The 16,837-nt window shown below is 38.6% G+C and overlaps 2 protein-coding genes across 2 annotated transcripts; both read left to right on the top strand.

Moving 5' to 3' along the window:
- The first annotated feature begins 799 nt into the window (after positions 1–799).
- Positions 800–3,477, top strand: MS1 (RING/FYVE/PHD zinc finger superfamily protein). The gene is made up of 3 exons (XM_021965495.2): positions 800–1,242; positions 1,395–1,734; positions 1,824–3,477. The coding sequence occupies exons 1-3, from the start codon at positions 864–866 to the stop codon at positions 3,256–3,258; spliced, it is 2,154 nt and encodes a 717-aa protein (XP_021821187.2). The 5' UTR covers positions 800–863; the 3' UTR covers positions 3,259–3,477.
- A 4,376-nt stretch (positions 3,478–7,853) lies between these two features.
- Positions 7,854–10,982, top strand: SGR5 (C2H2-like zinc finger protein). Its single transcript, XM_021965498.2, has 3 exons — positions 7,854–8,313; positions 8,442–8,850; positions 9,772–10,982. The coding sequence occupies exons 1-3, from the start codon at positions 8,199–8,201 to the stop codon at positions 10,652–10,654; spliced, it is 1,407 nt and encodes a 468-aa protein (XP_021821190.2). The 5' UTR covers positions 7,854–8,198; the 3' UTR covers positions 10,655–10,982.
- The last annotated feature ends 5,855 nt before the right edge of the window (positions 10,983–16,837 follow it).

A 16,837-nucleotide genomic window follows, 5' to 3' on the forward strand; every position in this document is an offset into this window, starting at 1 on the left:
CTCTTCAGGACTCTCCTGTTAGTCTGGCCTTCGAGTCCTGGGTCTCCAGACCCGGGGACTTGACCCCTGGGCTCCAGACTCCAAACTTTGTACCTTAGACCCTAGGCCTTCTTCCATTTATCTTTGGGTCTAATCCCCTTGTACAAATGTAAACAATATCATAATGAGAACATCTTCTCTGTGGACGTAGCCCATTCATTAAGGGTGAACCACATATATCTTGTCTTTTGTATATTCATAAACTGGCTAAGTCCTCACATACACGCAGAAGGTCCAAACCTTCACTCATCATCCATCACACCTCATCACTAAGTTGGACTCAATCTTGGCCCAACCATTTTGAGCATCAACAAATTAATTGGCTAAAAGAAAGGGTAGTTGGGCAAGAAATTTTGCGTTTATGTTTGTCCCTCCCTAGGCACATAAGAAAAATCAACATGCAAATCCCAGCTGACCATAGAAATTGGCGGAGCATAAAGTCATACCAATGGTGAAACTGAAACACTTGCCTTATCGAAAGCATGGTGCCTTTAATTTACTCCGCAGCTGCTTTATTCCATTGCCGCGATAGAATTGCAAGGCCTGTTTTTGAAATAAATCATGCACATAGCACTCAGCTATAAGCCTATAACCTGATGAAGAGGCCCTTTTGGGTGCTCACTGCTCCCCAATTTTATTTCCAGGCACAAATTGCGTGCGTGATCTAGCTAGCAGTAGTACTATATCTAAGGCTGGGGTTGGTTCCTCAAACCATGACCTTCAAATAATATTATTTGTTTTTGGTCCAGACATATATATGTTATAATCAGATTGCTTGATCATGCTTCTTCTTCTTCTTCTTCTTCTTATTTCTATATTACTCCATGCCCCTATATAAACTACCTTCCTCTCTGTCCTGGCCGATCCTTGCTAACACCCAACACACAATGACGTCCCATTTAGACTTTAGTGGGTGCAAGAAGAGGAAGAGAGGTGAGAGGGTATTTAGGTTCAAGAGCTTCGGAGAAAATGGGTACCCAGTTGGGTTTGTTGGGTCGTCATTTAGGGAAAATGTAAAGGCCCTCCTTGAATACGGGCATGTGGAGGGTGGTAGCCTATGCAGCACTAGTTCTACTGGAATGAAGTGTTGGTCATTTCAGCTTCAAGTCCATCGCCATGCTCCTGCCCATGTCGTGCTCTTTGTCGTTGAAGAACCTATCGAGGCATCGCTCAATCGCCATTGCAAGCAATGCCAATATGTCGGTAAAGTTCTAATTCCTTCCATCGATCTAGCTCTATTTAATTTAATTTGAAAGAGAGTCAAGCCTAATAATCATATGGTGGTAGCTAGCTAGCTATATATAATATATGATGGCCCGCCGGCTAATTAATTCCATGATATGTATATAGCTCAGGCTGGGGGCAGCATATGGTTTGCAATAAGAAGTACCACTTTGTGTTGCCTTCCGCGGACACAATGGTGGCAGCGGCAGCTTGCTTGAATTGCAAAGGTGGCAAAGTCTCCTCCTCCGTTGGCAATGGGGGCAAACTAGTAGACACGGCAGCAATTAATGGTAATGGGGCTAATTCATCCAATAGTTTAGTGGAATTAGAGGGTCATACGATGCACGGTGTGTTTCACTCTAACGGCTTCGGGCATTTGCTGTGTGTCAATGGGCTGGAAACCGGTTCTGACTTGGCTGGACACCAGATCCTTGAATTTTGGGATCGTTTATGCACCGGATTGCGAGCAAGGTACGTAATAATATTAAATCTGAAATTCTTTTTGATGTTTTACCTAAACAAAGAATGAACAAAAGTACTGTATTATATTTGGTACGTAGGAAAGTGAGTTTGAATGACGTTTCACAGAAGAGAGGCATGGAGTTGAGGCTAATCCATGGAGTAGCATACAGCGAGCCATGGTTTGGTCGTTGGGGTTACAAATTCGGACGTGCAAGTTTTTGTGTCACTCAGCAAATGTACCAAAAAGCCATTGAAGCATTACAAGGCATGCCCTTATGCTTGCTTATCCACGACCATCTTGCCACTTCCAACCATGACATTCCTCTCATCTTCTCAAGGTATCACACACTGTCAGACAATTCTTTGGTCACTCTTGGTGACCTTTTCCATTTCATGCTAGAGCTCAAGTCCCGGTTGCCGCCCACAGACCAAAATTCATGCATTGATTCCTCCTATAACCCGGCAATGTTGGTGGAAACAAATTGTAGATGGTCCCCGAAAAGAGTTGAAATGGCGACTCGGGTGATTGTGGAGGCCTTGAAGAGGGTTCAGTTTAGGTGGGTGTCTAGGCAAGAAGTTAGGGACGCCGCTCGTGCCTACATAGGCGACACGGGGTTGCTAGATTTCGTGTTGAAGTCGTTGGGGAACCACATTGTGGGAAATTACCTGGTTCGCCGCACCTTAAACCCGGTGACTAAAGTTCTTGAGTATTGCTTGGAAGATATCTCCAATCATGTGTCCCCTAATAACCAAGATGGCTTGCTCAGGAACAATCCGAAAATGAAAGCTTCGTGGTACAAGATTTCGAAATTCCAGTTGATGAAGGACATGTTCTACTTGTACAAGCACATCCTCAAAGACCAGAAGCTGAGCAGCACAGGGATCTTTTCAGCCATACCAATGGCTGTAAGAATCATTATTGACTCCAAGTACCTTGTGAAGGATTATTGTGGTGGTGAGGTGCCTTTGGGGGTTGAACTAGGCCTTCAAGGCAAGTCAAACATCTACTGCACCGTGATGCTAACAAACACCGATCACGAAGAGCTTGATCATGATCAAAACTATAATAAGATTACAAGCAACAATGCAACATTGCCACCCTACGAGTGCCTCACGCTGAAGAACAATGCGACAGTTGACGAGCTCAAGAAAGAAGTGGAAAGGAATTTCAGGGAGATTTACTGGGGATTGAGGGGGTTTGTGGTGGAAACAATTGGAAATTTGAAGAATGCGAAGGGGACAGATATGGTTTTTGGGTTGGTTGAGGCGGGTCAGAAGATTGTGGTTGAAGGAAGCAACAAAGATATGAGAGGGCTTGTAAAACAGGAGATGTATGAATGTGGGCGGAGGGAGTATGTTGTGGATTGCCCTTGTGGTGCCAAGGAAGATGATGGGGAGAGAATGGTGGGGTGTGATATATGTGAAGTCAGGCAGCATACGCTTTGTGTTCGAATACCAAACAATGAACAAGTGCCTCATATATTTCTCTGCAATCGATGTGAACGAGAAATCATACTTTTGCCTTCTCCATAGCTCTGCAGCAGTAGCAAGTAGCAACCAATATTACTTTTATTTATTATGATCCATCCCTTTAATTTCTGGTGTCATTAATTTATGTCATTTTAATTTTGGGAAGATGTTATGTAATCTGTCAAGAACAACATCAGATCAGTCAAGTAATTTCGCAAGTATACGTTAGTTGCAGCATCATTCATGCTTGAGCTTTTACCATTTATTTATTTATTTTCATGATTTCATGGCCCAAATCCAATATATCATCTTTTATCTATTCTGGGCCTTCGGATTTAACGTTGAGCTGCTCGAAGACACCCACACTACTGGGCCTTTACATAACAACTATACTAATTTTCTTTTGGGCCGATTGCGATTATACACAAAATGAATTGATTTATGAGAGGACAACACACCAAAAACGACCATCTCATTAAACTGAAATGAAAAACTTATCTCAAGCGTGATTGTTCGTAAAGGATCCTTTAGTGTAGTGGTTTGAAGCAATTACTCCTCTAGTCCTAGCATACATATAGTGTGTGTGAATTTAGTATATTATCGTCCCTCTCAATAAGAAAGGTGTTTAAAAAAAACTAATTAAAGCTTATTTTAACTGGGTACTTAGGGCAATTTATTAAATTTCATTTCTATATCGACAAAGAAAAAGGAAAGAGAAGTGTTAGACCCCATTACAATTTGTAACGAAGGTTTTTGGAACAAGTGTTATCGATATATATTAATTAAACATCCAACCATTTCGTTTAATTAGGGCTAAATAAAACGAGAAACTTGATGAGCACCCAATTTATGCTTGTGGTTGGTTGTTGGAGTGTTGCACGCCTAAAAAGAGAAACATTTCCTTCAACTGCAAGGATCAATTTTTTTTTTCCCCTATCATCTTTCAAACGGCAACAACTTTTTATTGACTTGTATCCCCTAACAAAAATAAAAATAAAAACAAAGGAAAGGTCTACACCACCAAATTTATTTTTAACATTAATTTTTTTGGGGTAAGATCATGATATGAACGTTTTCCTTGTGAATATAAGGAGAGAGTAGAGAGGCGGGTAGAAAGATTCAAATAAATGCACTATTTACTGCACTATGATAATTGCTATATTTGACGTTTGACCACCATGATCATTCCAACTGAAAACCTTCTTTTTAAAGCAGATATGTAAGTATAGAAATCAAACAAAGTTTGAAGTTGGAATCAAAGATCAAAGAAAGCATCCCCTGATCCACAGTGTATTGTTGGAACCCAAATCATTGCTTCATTTTCCCTGTAGAGACTAGAGAGAGAAAGAGAAACGAAAGTGGTGCGGTGTAAAAAGTAAATGGTTAAATGTTGAAGCGGTTAAAACTTAAACTGGATGAGTTTCTGTTCATGGGTATATTTGTCCCTGCGTACTAGTTTGGGTTAAGCTTCCAAGACCGCTTCACTTTCTGGAAATTACTCAGTCCGTAGTCATTTTCTTTATTTTTCTAATTATTATTGTACATTTCCTTTTGGCTAACTTTTCTTCCCCTCCCCGTATGAATCTGTTTTTATTATTACGTAGGGCAGGTAACTTGTCAGACTCTGACATTACCCACTACATCTCTCTCTCTCTCTCTGTATCTCGTTGCATTGCATATACTGTACACAGAACACAAAAATACAGATTTATCCGAAAAATAAAAAATGAAAGTTCCATGAAGGTGGAGAAAACAAACAAACAAATGTTCTCTTCTGTATGGTCTATGCCTTGAGTGCGAAGAAATGATGGATATGCATGGGCATGTTAATCATAGCTAACACTGTGGGTTCTAAAATGTTCGATTTGAAACTAAATACTTTTTATTTTGTCTCCTTTTTGGTTTTCAGTGTGACAGTAAAGAATGGAATAGATGCCAACTTTGGTTCACTTCTCGGGATACCAACACAGCTGAACCAGACAAACGCCTCACTCAGCGCAATAACACAAAGGTTTTTTGGCCCCTACCCATCGTCAATTTCAAATTATTGAAGCACCTCCCTCGTATACTTACTCAAATATTTTTGTTGGATTAATGTTTGTAGTACATTGCTTAATTTGAAGTTGCAAGTGAATTAAATACACAATTCCTGACCAAATCTCATTAAGAGCGAATGAATTTACAAATTACAAATTCATTTCTTGAAAGAGACATGGAAGCAGAACTCCGCCTTATATATGTTAATTAAATTAATTAATGGATCTCAAAAAAGTAAAGTTAAAGCTATATATACATAATTAATTGGACTTTAGGGCTAAGTCAACATAATTTTTTAAAGCTTGGGTTGCCACGTGAGAGAAGGGATTAGTTTTAAGAAAAGGTGATTAGATTTGGAATCCAGAACACTTGGGAGGGAGGGATGATTGCTTTTTTTGATGCAGCAATGCATGCCAGCATGTGATAAGAATCCTTCTCCCATCATCCTACCATTCTTTCCAACTCAACAAGTATAATAAAGTAGGGCAAGCATCTTCTCCTTTTTTCTAATTATTCATTCTTAAAAACCCTACCCTTCATCACCTCCATCCATCATATTCATATTCATATACATATATATAAGAGATTTTCTATTTAAACCTCGTACTTCTCTTTGTTCACCTCAATACTTAAATTATTAAGCTGTAAGTTTTATTATTGTGTAAAAAGACAAAAAAGGTCATCCAACTTAATAATTAACCATAGTACATCTATACAGACACCCCACCACTCATCATATTAAGTTTTAGAAAAATACAAACTTCTCTACATCCTATTGCCATATTACTCTTCTCTTTTAAAGACGTAGAACATTGACGAGCTTACCTCTTTAAATATGTGTGGGAGTTGATGGAAGGGCTTATTGATTGTCAACTCAATAATACCCAAGTGTTAGAATTCCAGTTACAGTTCTTGGAGAGAGGTAAAGCTGTTCTCTTTCTCTAGAAAGTATTAAATTTCGGGTTTGGGGTTCCATTTGTCTGTGTTTTTTTTTTCTGTTGGGAACAAAGAAAATTGTGGTGTTTAAATAGAAAATCTCTTTTATTTCTTATTTTTTTCAATTTGGGGTGTATTTAAGGGTAGTTTAGAAAGATAGTGGGGTTTGCTTAGAAATTGTGAAAATTTAAATTAAAAGATGGGGTGAACTAAGAGAAGTATGGAGTTTATCTCTGTGAACACATTAATTATATTTTGACATGTGTGTTCTGAACATTTGTCAAAAAGTAATATCTTTTTTTTTTATAAAAAAGATTCACATTGTTGTATGTTTTCACTTTTGTTGTTGTTCTTGTGTATTTACTGTTCTTGGGATAGAAACCAAACAAGCCCTTAATTCTTGAGTAACTTTTTGGTATGAGAAGATGCTCTAACTATGGAGAATGAAATCTCAGTTTCTGGCTAGGCAATCATACATTAAGGAGAAAGTTCAACTCTCATTTGCTAGATTTGTAAACCAAGGATAATATATATATATATATATATATATATATATAAAGCTAATTTAATTATAAATATATGTCGCACATGTGTTTTGGTGTCATAAAGATGTAGGGTGATGATGATGATATACATTCAACTTCCATCAATTATTAATTTGATATCAGAGTTATCCCTAAAATAATGGACAATTCTTTGTATTCTATAAAGTTGAAATTCGACCTCTCTCTTGACCGGTAAGAGCTAATAAGCTTTTTTTCCAAAATGTTGATAAATATTAATTGTTAAAATTAATTAATGGTAATTATTTCAGTGTCACTTTCTTTTGTGGGTGGTGGGGAGTAAAAAAAAAAAAGAAGAAGAAGAAAAGAGGTGAGAGAAATATTGAGTATAAAAATTATCCCAAATCCTGCCAGTGATATGAATATGCATGCAATGCAAGAGCGGCAAACATTTTTGTCTTGAAGTACTATTATATAATATAATAATAATAATATGGAAAATTAAACTTAGAGAGAAATGATTACTGCAGCAGCCAGCCCTGATGAAAATGACTAATCGTGCTACCTTTTACCTTCTGAAAAGGAAAAGCTGCTTCAACAAACATGTTAATCTGGATTAGCTCGCCATCATGAATCATGAAACCAGTACATGTGCCGAAACTCCTTAATTATTTCTCTTATTATTGTCATTTAATTTAATTTATAAACCCAGATTTTACCTGTACCTCTTGTTTTTTACTTTATGTAGAGAGGGCTGAGGAGAGAGATAGCTAGAGTGGTCATGTGAGGGGGGAGATGAACTCACGTGGAACGGGGTTGCCTGGGCCTCTGCATTTATACATGCAAATTACAGTGTGACGAATAATGACTGTTTGTTTTCTTATGGGAAGGATGTTTTTTTGTTTCTGTCTAATTCTGTGTGTGTACTGTGTGTATGTGTGGGGCTCTAAATTTTAAGCATCAGTGTGATTGGGTCAGCCAGCCAGCCAGCCAGCCCCAAACCCCCACTCCCAATCCCAACCCCAAACCCAACCCAACCTCCTCTCTCTCTCTCTCTCTCTCTCTCACACACAAACACACACACGCACACACATGCTTTATCTCCCTATACTCTCTTTCTATCTCTTTTTTTTTTTTTTTTTGTATAGGTAGAAGAAAAGAGCTTTATAAACAAGACTTGCCACAACCTTACCTGCTCAAGGTGGGGGGTCATTGAAACAAAGAAAGAAAAGCTCACTGAGAAAGGAGGAAAAAAAAAAGCTAGCTAGCCAAAAAGCCTTAAAGCTTAAAGAAAGTTGATTGCAGAAAGCAAGAGCTTTTCCTCTTTCTCTCTCTCTCTCTCTCTCTCTCTCTCTCTCTCTCTCTCTCTCTCTCTCTCTACATATGAAATGGAGAGATTAGAGTAAAGCTGAAACCCACTAGTCCAACTTCACCTGCAGCGCCCTGTACATGTGTGTGTAAGGATTGATTGATTCTAGTGCTCTCTCTACTTAATTCCCCCAACATATAGTCTTGAAAAATTCACCCATGTTGGACAACCACACTGCTTCTTCCTCTGCTGCTCCATCTTCTTCCTCTCATGATGCCTTAGAAAATGGAGGAGCCACTCACAAAAGAAAAAGAAGACCAGCAGGCACACCAGGTAATTTATTTATTTAAAACTTCATTAACAACTCCAATATCCCACAAACCCTCTTCTGATTTTTAATCTTCCTCTTGTTTTTATTTTTTGGGGTTTTGATCGTTTGATTCACACATGTCTGTTTATAGATCCGGATGCAGAAGTTGTGTCTCTGTCTCCCAAGACCTTGCTGGAATCAGACCGGTACGTATGCGAGATCTGCAACCAAGGATTTCAGAGAGATCAGAACCTGCAGATGCACAGGCGACGGCACAAGGTGCCGTGGAAATTGCTAAAGAGAGAAATTGCTCAAGATCAGGTCATCAAGAAAAGGGTGTTTGTCTGCCCGGAGCCCAGCTGTCTGCACCATGACCCTTGCCACGCCCTGGGCGATCTTGTTGGGATTAAGAAGCACTTCAGAAGAAAACACAGCAATCACAAGCAGTGGGTGTGCGACAAGTGCTCCAAAGGCTATGCGGTTCAATCTGATTACAAAGCCCATCTCAAAACCTGTGGCACCAGAGGACATTCTTGTGACTGTGGCCGTGTGTTTTCCAGGTTTGTTCAATTTACCATCATCATTATGCTTTTTTCAAAAGCGCCTAGCTTTTTCAACTAGCCAGGCCAAAATCATCATCTGAAATCTGAACATGGTCGGTCAGGCTTTCTGTTGTGAATCATTTATTGCAAGAGGCCATTATAATTTATAGTACCATATACAGTGTACTGGTTGATAGCTAGCCATAGCCTAGCTAGCTCCATTCAAATGTTATGGCCTTTCTTCCATTTTCGTTCAAACCCTAAAAGCTCATCCCGTAAAAAGCATGTTAATTACCTGTCACAGATAAGAACAAATCTTGAAATCCTACAATCTACCTTTTTTCTTAAAATAATGATTTATCTTTCTTGTTCTTGATGGCATCGGTTTCTGACCATCATGCTTCTCATGTATGCATTCTTCTGTTCCACTCCCTCTTTCGAATACTGTATAAATCAGTTTCCTAACAGTAGCACATGACCTCATCGATCCTCATGCTTGCTAATTGCCTTTTTTTGTGTTCTTCTACTGCAGCTTACTGTTCCCAATAACATACAGTTTCCGGCAATATTTACCTATCTTTGATAAAAAAACTGCCATACTATATTTTACTTAATTATTTCTTTATATATATATATATAGGTACCCCACATGATTTCTTTTACTTACTTTTTAAACTCGTATTCTGTTTTAATTTATGGAACCTAATCATATAATCCATACTACAGATACTCCCAGTCTATCAATTTAATATTCATTTGCTTCTTGGTAACCCTACATATATATATATATATATATATATATATATATATATATATATATATATATATATATCTCAAGGGCTTATGGCTAACGATCTTGTGATAATGTGTGTGTGTGTATATATAGAATTATAGATCTATATATTCAGTTTGAATCATTCTACCTTATCGTGATTTCAGAGTGGAAAGTTTCATAGAGCACCAAGACACTTGCACAGTCCGACATGTCGTCAGGCCAGAATTCCAGGTGGCACTGCAGCCGGCCTGCTCGTCTCGAACCGCATCGAGCACCAGCCCCTCCAGCGACACCAATTTCAGCATCAACAACAACAATAATAATAATGTCCCTCAAGTCTTGCCTGGTCTACCAATGCGGCCAAACCCAACTCACCATCACGATCATCAGCGTGCGCATGCTCTTAATAATCCTCACAGTTCTTGTAACCACCAGCAGCAGCAGCAGCAACAAGTCCATAATAATAATATTCTGGAACTTCAGCTCCTTCCATCCTCCAACACCCGCACTATCTCCCCACCAAATTTAGACGAAAACCACGCGACCCATTTGAAGCTTTCTATTGGCTCATCGTCATGTGATCAGCGCGGAGATGAAAAGAAGGATCAAACAAGGCAGCCCAGTTCATCAGGTCTAAGAAGAAGCTGTTCAAATGCTGAGAAGATGGACGGTGCTGGGCGCACGTTGGAAGTGGCAAGGTTGAAAGAGTTCGCGAGCGAAGAGTTAAAGCTGGCCATGGCTGAAAAGGCGTACGCCGAAGACGCTAGGCGAGAAGCCAAAAGGCAAATAGAGATGGCTGAGCTGGAGTTTGCCAACGCCAAGAGAATGAGGCAACAAGCCCTGGCTGAAATGGAGAAGGCTCAGTTCCTCAAAGAGCAGGCCATGAAGAAAATAAGCTCTGCCATTTTGCAAATCACTTGTCAAGCTTGCAAGCAACACTTCCATGCTTCTGCAACAACCGCCGTGGGACCCTCTGATGAGACCTCTCTTGCGATGAGTTACATGTCCTCCGCCACAACCGAAGGAGAAGGAGATCACGATCAATGACCCCACCGGGCACATGATTATGATTGATGATCATGCAACATCAGCTAGCAAACGATACTGTTAATTAAACCATATTTTGTAATTGGTTTGGTAACTCTTTTTTTACGTTTTTATTGTTTTCACATGCAATGCTTATCTTGTAAACAGACAGACGTCTCACAATCTTTTTTCAGTTTTCATCAGTTTATTATTGCTTTATGAGAGTAGGGATCTTTATTTCTGACCATTGTTGGGGTATTGGTTGAAGAGTGTTGTAATTGGGTTCTTGTATTTAATATTTTGATCTATTAAAAATATATATATATATATATATCTTCATTTGTTACAACTTACGAGAGAGAGAAGAAGGAAAAAAGAGAAAGTGACTTTTCTGGGTTTGCTTTATACATTCAATTCAGTGGTGCATTAATATTTAATAGTACCTTCATATGCATTACTCGTAATTTAAAAAAAAAAATACTTTGTTGTGTTTGTATTATTGTATATAGCGCTTAATCAAAAGAGCTAAAGTCGCTTTATTCGTTGGAAGTCATAATTTGAGTCCTAACTTTATCAGCACTTGCACTACACACACTACTCAGTACTCAGTACTCAGTACACAGTACACAGTACACACTACATGCTATGACAGAAAAAGACAAAAAGAAAAAAGCACCCCTCTTTTTCTTAGAAGCTTACCCTTAATTTGTCTTGGTTCTGAGAGAGAGTGATTTATAAGCATGCATGATTTGGTTAAAACTAAGTTTAGATGGCATGGCAGCCTTGATTGGGTTATAGCTAGCGACCCATAGTTAACAAGAGTAAATTAATTAATTAATTAATCATGGACAGGACAGTGTTGGATTCCATACGTAGAGAAAGGCAAGTTAATTTGGTGGATTAAGTTTATGTAATGTCGGGGTTGGGACCCTGTTGCTAAATGATAGGAAAGCTCCTTTCAGTTTCAGAGATGCTGACCTACATATACTTGAAACCAAATTGAATTAATGGGGAGAGAAAAAGAGGGTACTGTCAACTGTGTGAGAAAGATGGGAGGTCGTTTTCAATGCATTTGTAATCCTTTTAAAGGCTATTTAAAATAAATAAATAAATAAAAAACCAAGAGAGAGAAAAAGAGAAGACCATGTTTTTCAGTGCCACTGTTGGAATTGTTACGCTCAGGCACTCGTCCCTGTCAAACATAAACAACACACACAATTCAATCACTCATGTGTGTGTGTGTATGTGGTTATATTTATATTTACACACACATACATACACATACATATATAACTTTATCAGAGTCAGCCTGCGCAGCAGCAGAACTGCACAGTGCCTTTTCATTAATTTTATAGGCCCAATAACAAGGAGATGAGAGCTGAAGGAACACCCAAATTTAATGTTAAAGATTTTCAGAAAAAGTGCGTGTGGTTGCTGATTTTCTTACACCATTCAAACCAAAGCAAAAAGCCAACTTCAAACCAAAGCTGCTCCAAAAGGATTTCCATTTCTCACTCTTCTCTTCTTACCTTTGCTTTTCCTTGTCTCTTTCTCTCTCTCTCTCTCTATTTCTCTCTCGGGGCCACGTGCACCTCTTTCCCACCTTTTAATGTTTGCCTTACTTTTCATGGATGTCTAGTGGATTGGCTAGCTACCGTATCCATCCGCATATGGTTAGCAGAGACAAGGAAGGGAGGCTTTCTTTTCAAAATTTACCTCTTGCGTGTTACGGGCATCTTCCATTTTCAATTTGCTTTTTATCCTTTCACAGTTCACCCGCTAACACTATGAATATCAACTCTCATTCTTTTTTTTAAGGTGAGATCCAAGGGTATCCACCGACGACAGTAGTGATTAATTCCATTCGCCCAGGTAGCTCTCCCAATGGAGGTAAACGGCTGGCCACAAAATGCGCTCCATTCCTATGGGCGGGGATCGAACCCCCAACCTCATAGTTAAGGAATGAGGTGGATTGAAATGAAAGGAATTATACCTAAAATTTGAATAAAGATATTTGTATATTACAAAGGAAGAGAGCACTGTATCTGTATATGAAGAAGAGAGGTGGCATCTTTTAGATAAATAGAGACAAAACCTTTTTCCGACATCAACCGTAGGGTAGCGAGTGGATGGAACTTTCCATTTCGCCTTACAGCAAGTCAGATATTAAAGAAAGAAAAAGAAGAAGAAAAAAAGTAATTACAAAAAATTTCGAAAAGTAGCTAAAGTCACTGTTCGTTTGCCTTTGCCCACTCAAAAAGTAAAACTAAAACTTAATGTAGGACGAATATGTATATTCCCTCCCTACTTACAAAAGTTGGGGGGAAATAAATATCTTTCTTCAGGGTCTGTCCCATGTCTTAATTAGTTTATATCTTCATCCATATATGATATATATCCCCAACCCCCAACAAGAGATGAAAAATCAAAACCACCCTACTCTGGAGATTCCAGGAGATTCCATTACACAAGGCACAGCTTCCCTGGATATTTAAACTAATTGTTCAAGACATACTTGAATTACTTCAACAAGTTCGGATCCGTCATACCTATCGAGAAGCAAATATGGTAGCATCTAGCATATGCACTGTCAAATAAAGGACATGAGGTCTCTTCTAGTTGTATATGGCTCGGTAAGTGATGAAATTAGCTTCAGTAAACCACTAAATTTGAATAGCGCAGTGTGGACCATCCTCTGCTATATATGCATATTGGTGATGGGGGCAGGAAAATAATATCATGAGTGATTGGGTTAATGTATTGTAGCAGTGTAGGCATGGCATGGCATGCAGGGACGGATTTATATTTATGTAGATGGGGTCTAGTCTTCGTCTTGATCTATCACTCAGTGCTAGCTGCAGGGCACCAGCATTATAATCTTGCATCTCAATAAATTATCATCATTCATTGTACAGTACCTACAGTTTCTTTTTTCAAATCTTATAATTTTTTTGGCATCAAATCTGTGCAAAATTGTATCCATAAATACTTGATGATATGATACACTGCTCTCAGCCTCTCAAAAACCCAAGTTGGAGCTGGGTCAGATTCTAAATCAATTTAGACCCAACCCAAGTTACAAATATCACAACTTTAGCTCAAGCTAGCCCAAGTTTTCTAATAAACCACTCAGAAGCCCAACAAGATTTTCAGCTTGGCCAAGTGCTTCTGCTGCGTGGACTGGACTTCCGGAATTTGATTGAAAGTTTGACATACGTACATACAGGGATATGTGACTCAAAACTTTATTGAATAAATAAAGGGGGATTTATAGATGAATTAAGATCAAGTTCCTCTCAGATCCCTTGGAAAATTTTATTTGTGTTCATCTGCTGGCACATATGGAAATGGAGGAATGAGTTTATCTTTAAAAATGAAGCACCGCTACCTTATAATATGCGAGAAATAATTTTGTCTGATGCTAAGGAATGGATTAAAGCTACTGCTGCCATCCAGAATAATATTGATAGGGTGCATGTCATGCTGGCTTGGATTCCCCCTGTTTTGGGGGTGGTTAAACTAAATGTGGACGGATCCCGCAAAGAAAGTACTGGAGCTATTGGTGCTGGAGGAGTTCTCAGAGACCACCTAGGACAATGGCTTGGTGGGTTTGCTGTCAATTTAGGGAAAGGAAAAATTCTTGAAGCTGAGTTATGGGGCTTGTTTTTTGGCCTAAAGCTTGCTATGGAAAAACATGTTGATGATGTTGTTATTGAAATGGACTCAGCTATTGCTGTGAAGCTCATACAGAATGCTGAGGTGGATAATTTTCATCCTACTGCTGGCCTGGTTAGTAATTGCAAGAGGATCATGAACCAGTTTAGAAGGGTTGACATTCAACACATTTATAGAGAGAGGAATTCTGTTGCAGATGGTTTAGCTACTTGGAGTCACAACCTTGACATGGGGTATTGGTACCTTGATGATAGCCCTGTTTGGATTGGCAACCTGTTGACTGATGATTCACTGGGGGTTGCTAAGACCCGTTTGATAAATGTTGTGTAATCTGTGTGTTTTTTCCTTTGGGGTTCTTTAACCCCCTTTTCTCATCAAAAAAAAAAGATCAAGTTCCGGTTTCAGTCTGATTGACGGTCACAATGGTGTTGCCATGAGTAGGAAGCTTGCGGAGAGATTTGCCAAGTTGAGGAAGTTGTCAACTTTTGATAGATAGTCATCTAACGAAAGATGCGCAAAACTGTTATTGCGTGACTGGGAGTGTTCCATTTCTCATATCTATAGAGAACAAAACATTGATGCTGACCATATGGCACATATTGGTCAAAGTTCCAATTTGGGTTATCATGTTGTTGACCTTCCCCTTCCTTCTATTGTAAGCCTCTTGGCAAATGACTCTGTTAGGATGACCACTGCTAGGCTTGTCCCAGTGTAGTTTTCTCTTTGGTTTTCTTTCTTGGGCTTCGGCCCTCCTTGTAACTGGAAAAAAAAAAAGATGCGCACAACTAGTATCCATGATATGCTTAATATAAGAACTAGCACCAAATCTTGCACCTACTCCCGTTGCTAGCAGGGATGATATAACCTGCATGCAAGTGCAACCAATCAAACAATATAGGTAGAATATTTTTCAGGTTGTATTTCATTCTTCGAAAGAAGTTATTTATAATACAAGGTTATAAATCCTAATAGGGTTATACTAGAAAATAAGATAAAGTTCTAATTACATAAGATTTATACAAAAGGGAAATAAATAGAATCCTAATATACTAGGAAGTAAATCTCCTAATTACACTAGGATCTCGGCAACACTCCCCTTCAAGTTGGAGCAAAGATGTCGCGCATGCCCCCTACAAGCCGTTGATAACGCTTCTTATCAGTCGGAACTTGATTAGGATATAACCCCAATTTATGATTCTGCTCACTAGGGGTATCAATCGGTTTACAATACAACATCCCAGTTTCTGCAAGTAAATCAAAAACATACTTTCTTTGTGATAAAAAGATACCATGTTTAGACGTGGCAACTTCAATCCTAAGAAAGTACTTTAAATCACCCAATGATTTCATCTCAAACTCAGAAGCCAGATACTTCTGAAGACTATGTATTTATATATGATAATCTCCAGTCACAATCATATCATCAACATAAATAATTAAAGCCGTCAATTTCATCTTTATGACGCTTTAGAAACAAAGTATGATTTAAGTTACTTTGCACATACCCAAATTTCTTCATAAATGTAGCAAATCCTCCAAACCACACTCTTGGAGATTGTTTTAACCCATACAAGGACTTCCGCAGCCTACACACAACACCCTCCTTAGAGGTTACAGGAATACCAGGAGAAAGATCCATGTAAATCTCTTCATGAAGGTCACCATGTAGGAATGCATTTTTGACATCAAACTGCAATAACTGCTCTGATACCATGTTAAATTCAGAGGGACGGGCCAGCGGCCCACTAATAACAACACCGATATTGTCCCCAACTTAACCACCTACAAAGTGCAGTAGATGTGGGGTTTTATCACAAAATGCCTTGGTATTATTAGTACTAGAACCATTTATTATATTTATTATTTTATTTAGTCAAATTTCCGATGTAGGACTCATATTCTTCAACACGCCTCCTCACGTGGGACCATCACATAGTGGGCCACACGTGGAGCCAAGTCCACATCAAAGTCAATCATTTAAGCCCAACACGTGAGCACCACATATTGGGTAAAGAGTAAGAGGTAAATATTCAAGCCCAACATATGAACACCACATATTGGGTAAGGATACATGCCCAATTCATGCCCAGTCAATCAACTTGGCTCTGATACAAAGTCAAACAATATGGGTAGAATATTTTTCAGGTTGTATTTCATTCTCCGAAAGGAGGTATTTATAATACAATGTTACAAACCCTAATAGGATTATATTAGGAAATAAAATAAAGTCATAATTACATAAGATCTATATAAAAGGAAAATAAATAGAATCCTAATATACTAGGAAGTAAATCTCTTAATTACACTAGGATCTCGCTAACACAACCATCCAACAATTAATATTAATTATAAAACTCAGAGAGAGATGATGGAGAGCTTAATTTCTTCCAAAAAATGAAGAAGATGGAGAGCTTAATTAACCAACCTTGTCACCATAAAATTCAAACAGAACAAGACCATGATGGTCTACTAGGCGTTTCCCCGAACTTACATAGCGGATTGCAAACGGAATTTGCAACAATGTGTAGG

The sequence above is a fragment of the Prunus avium genome, chromosome 1, assembly GCF_965620075.1.
Source record: "Prunus avium chromosome 1, drPruAviu1.hap1.1, whole genome shotgun sequence".
Classification (NCBI taxonomy): Eukaryota; Viridiplantae; Streptophyta; class Magnoliopsida; order Rosales; family Rosaceae; genus Prunus; species Prunus avium.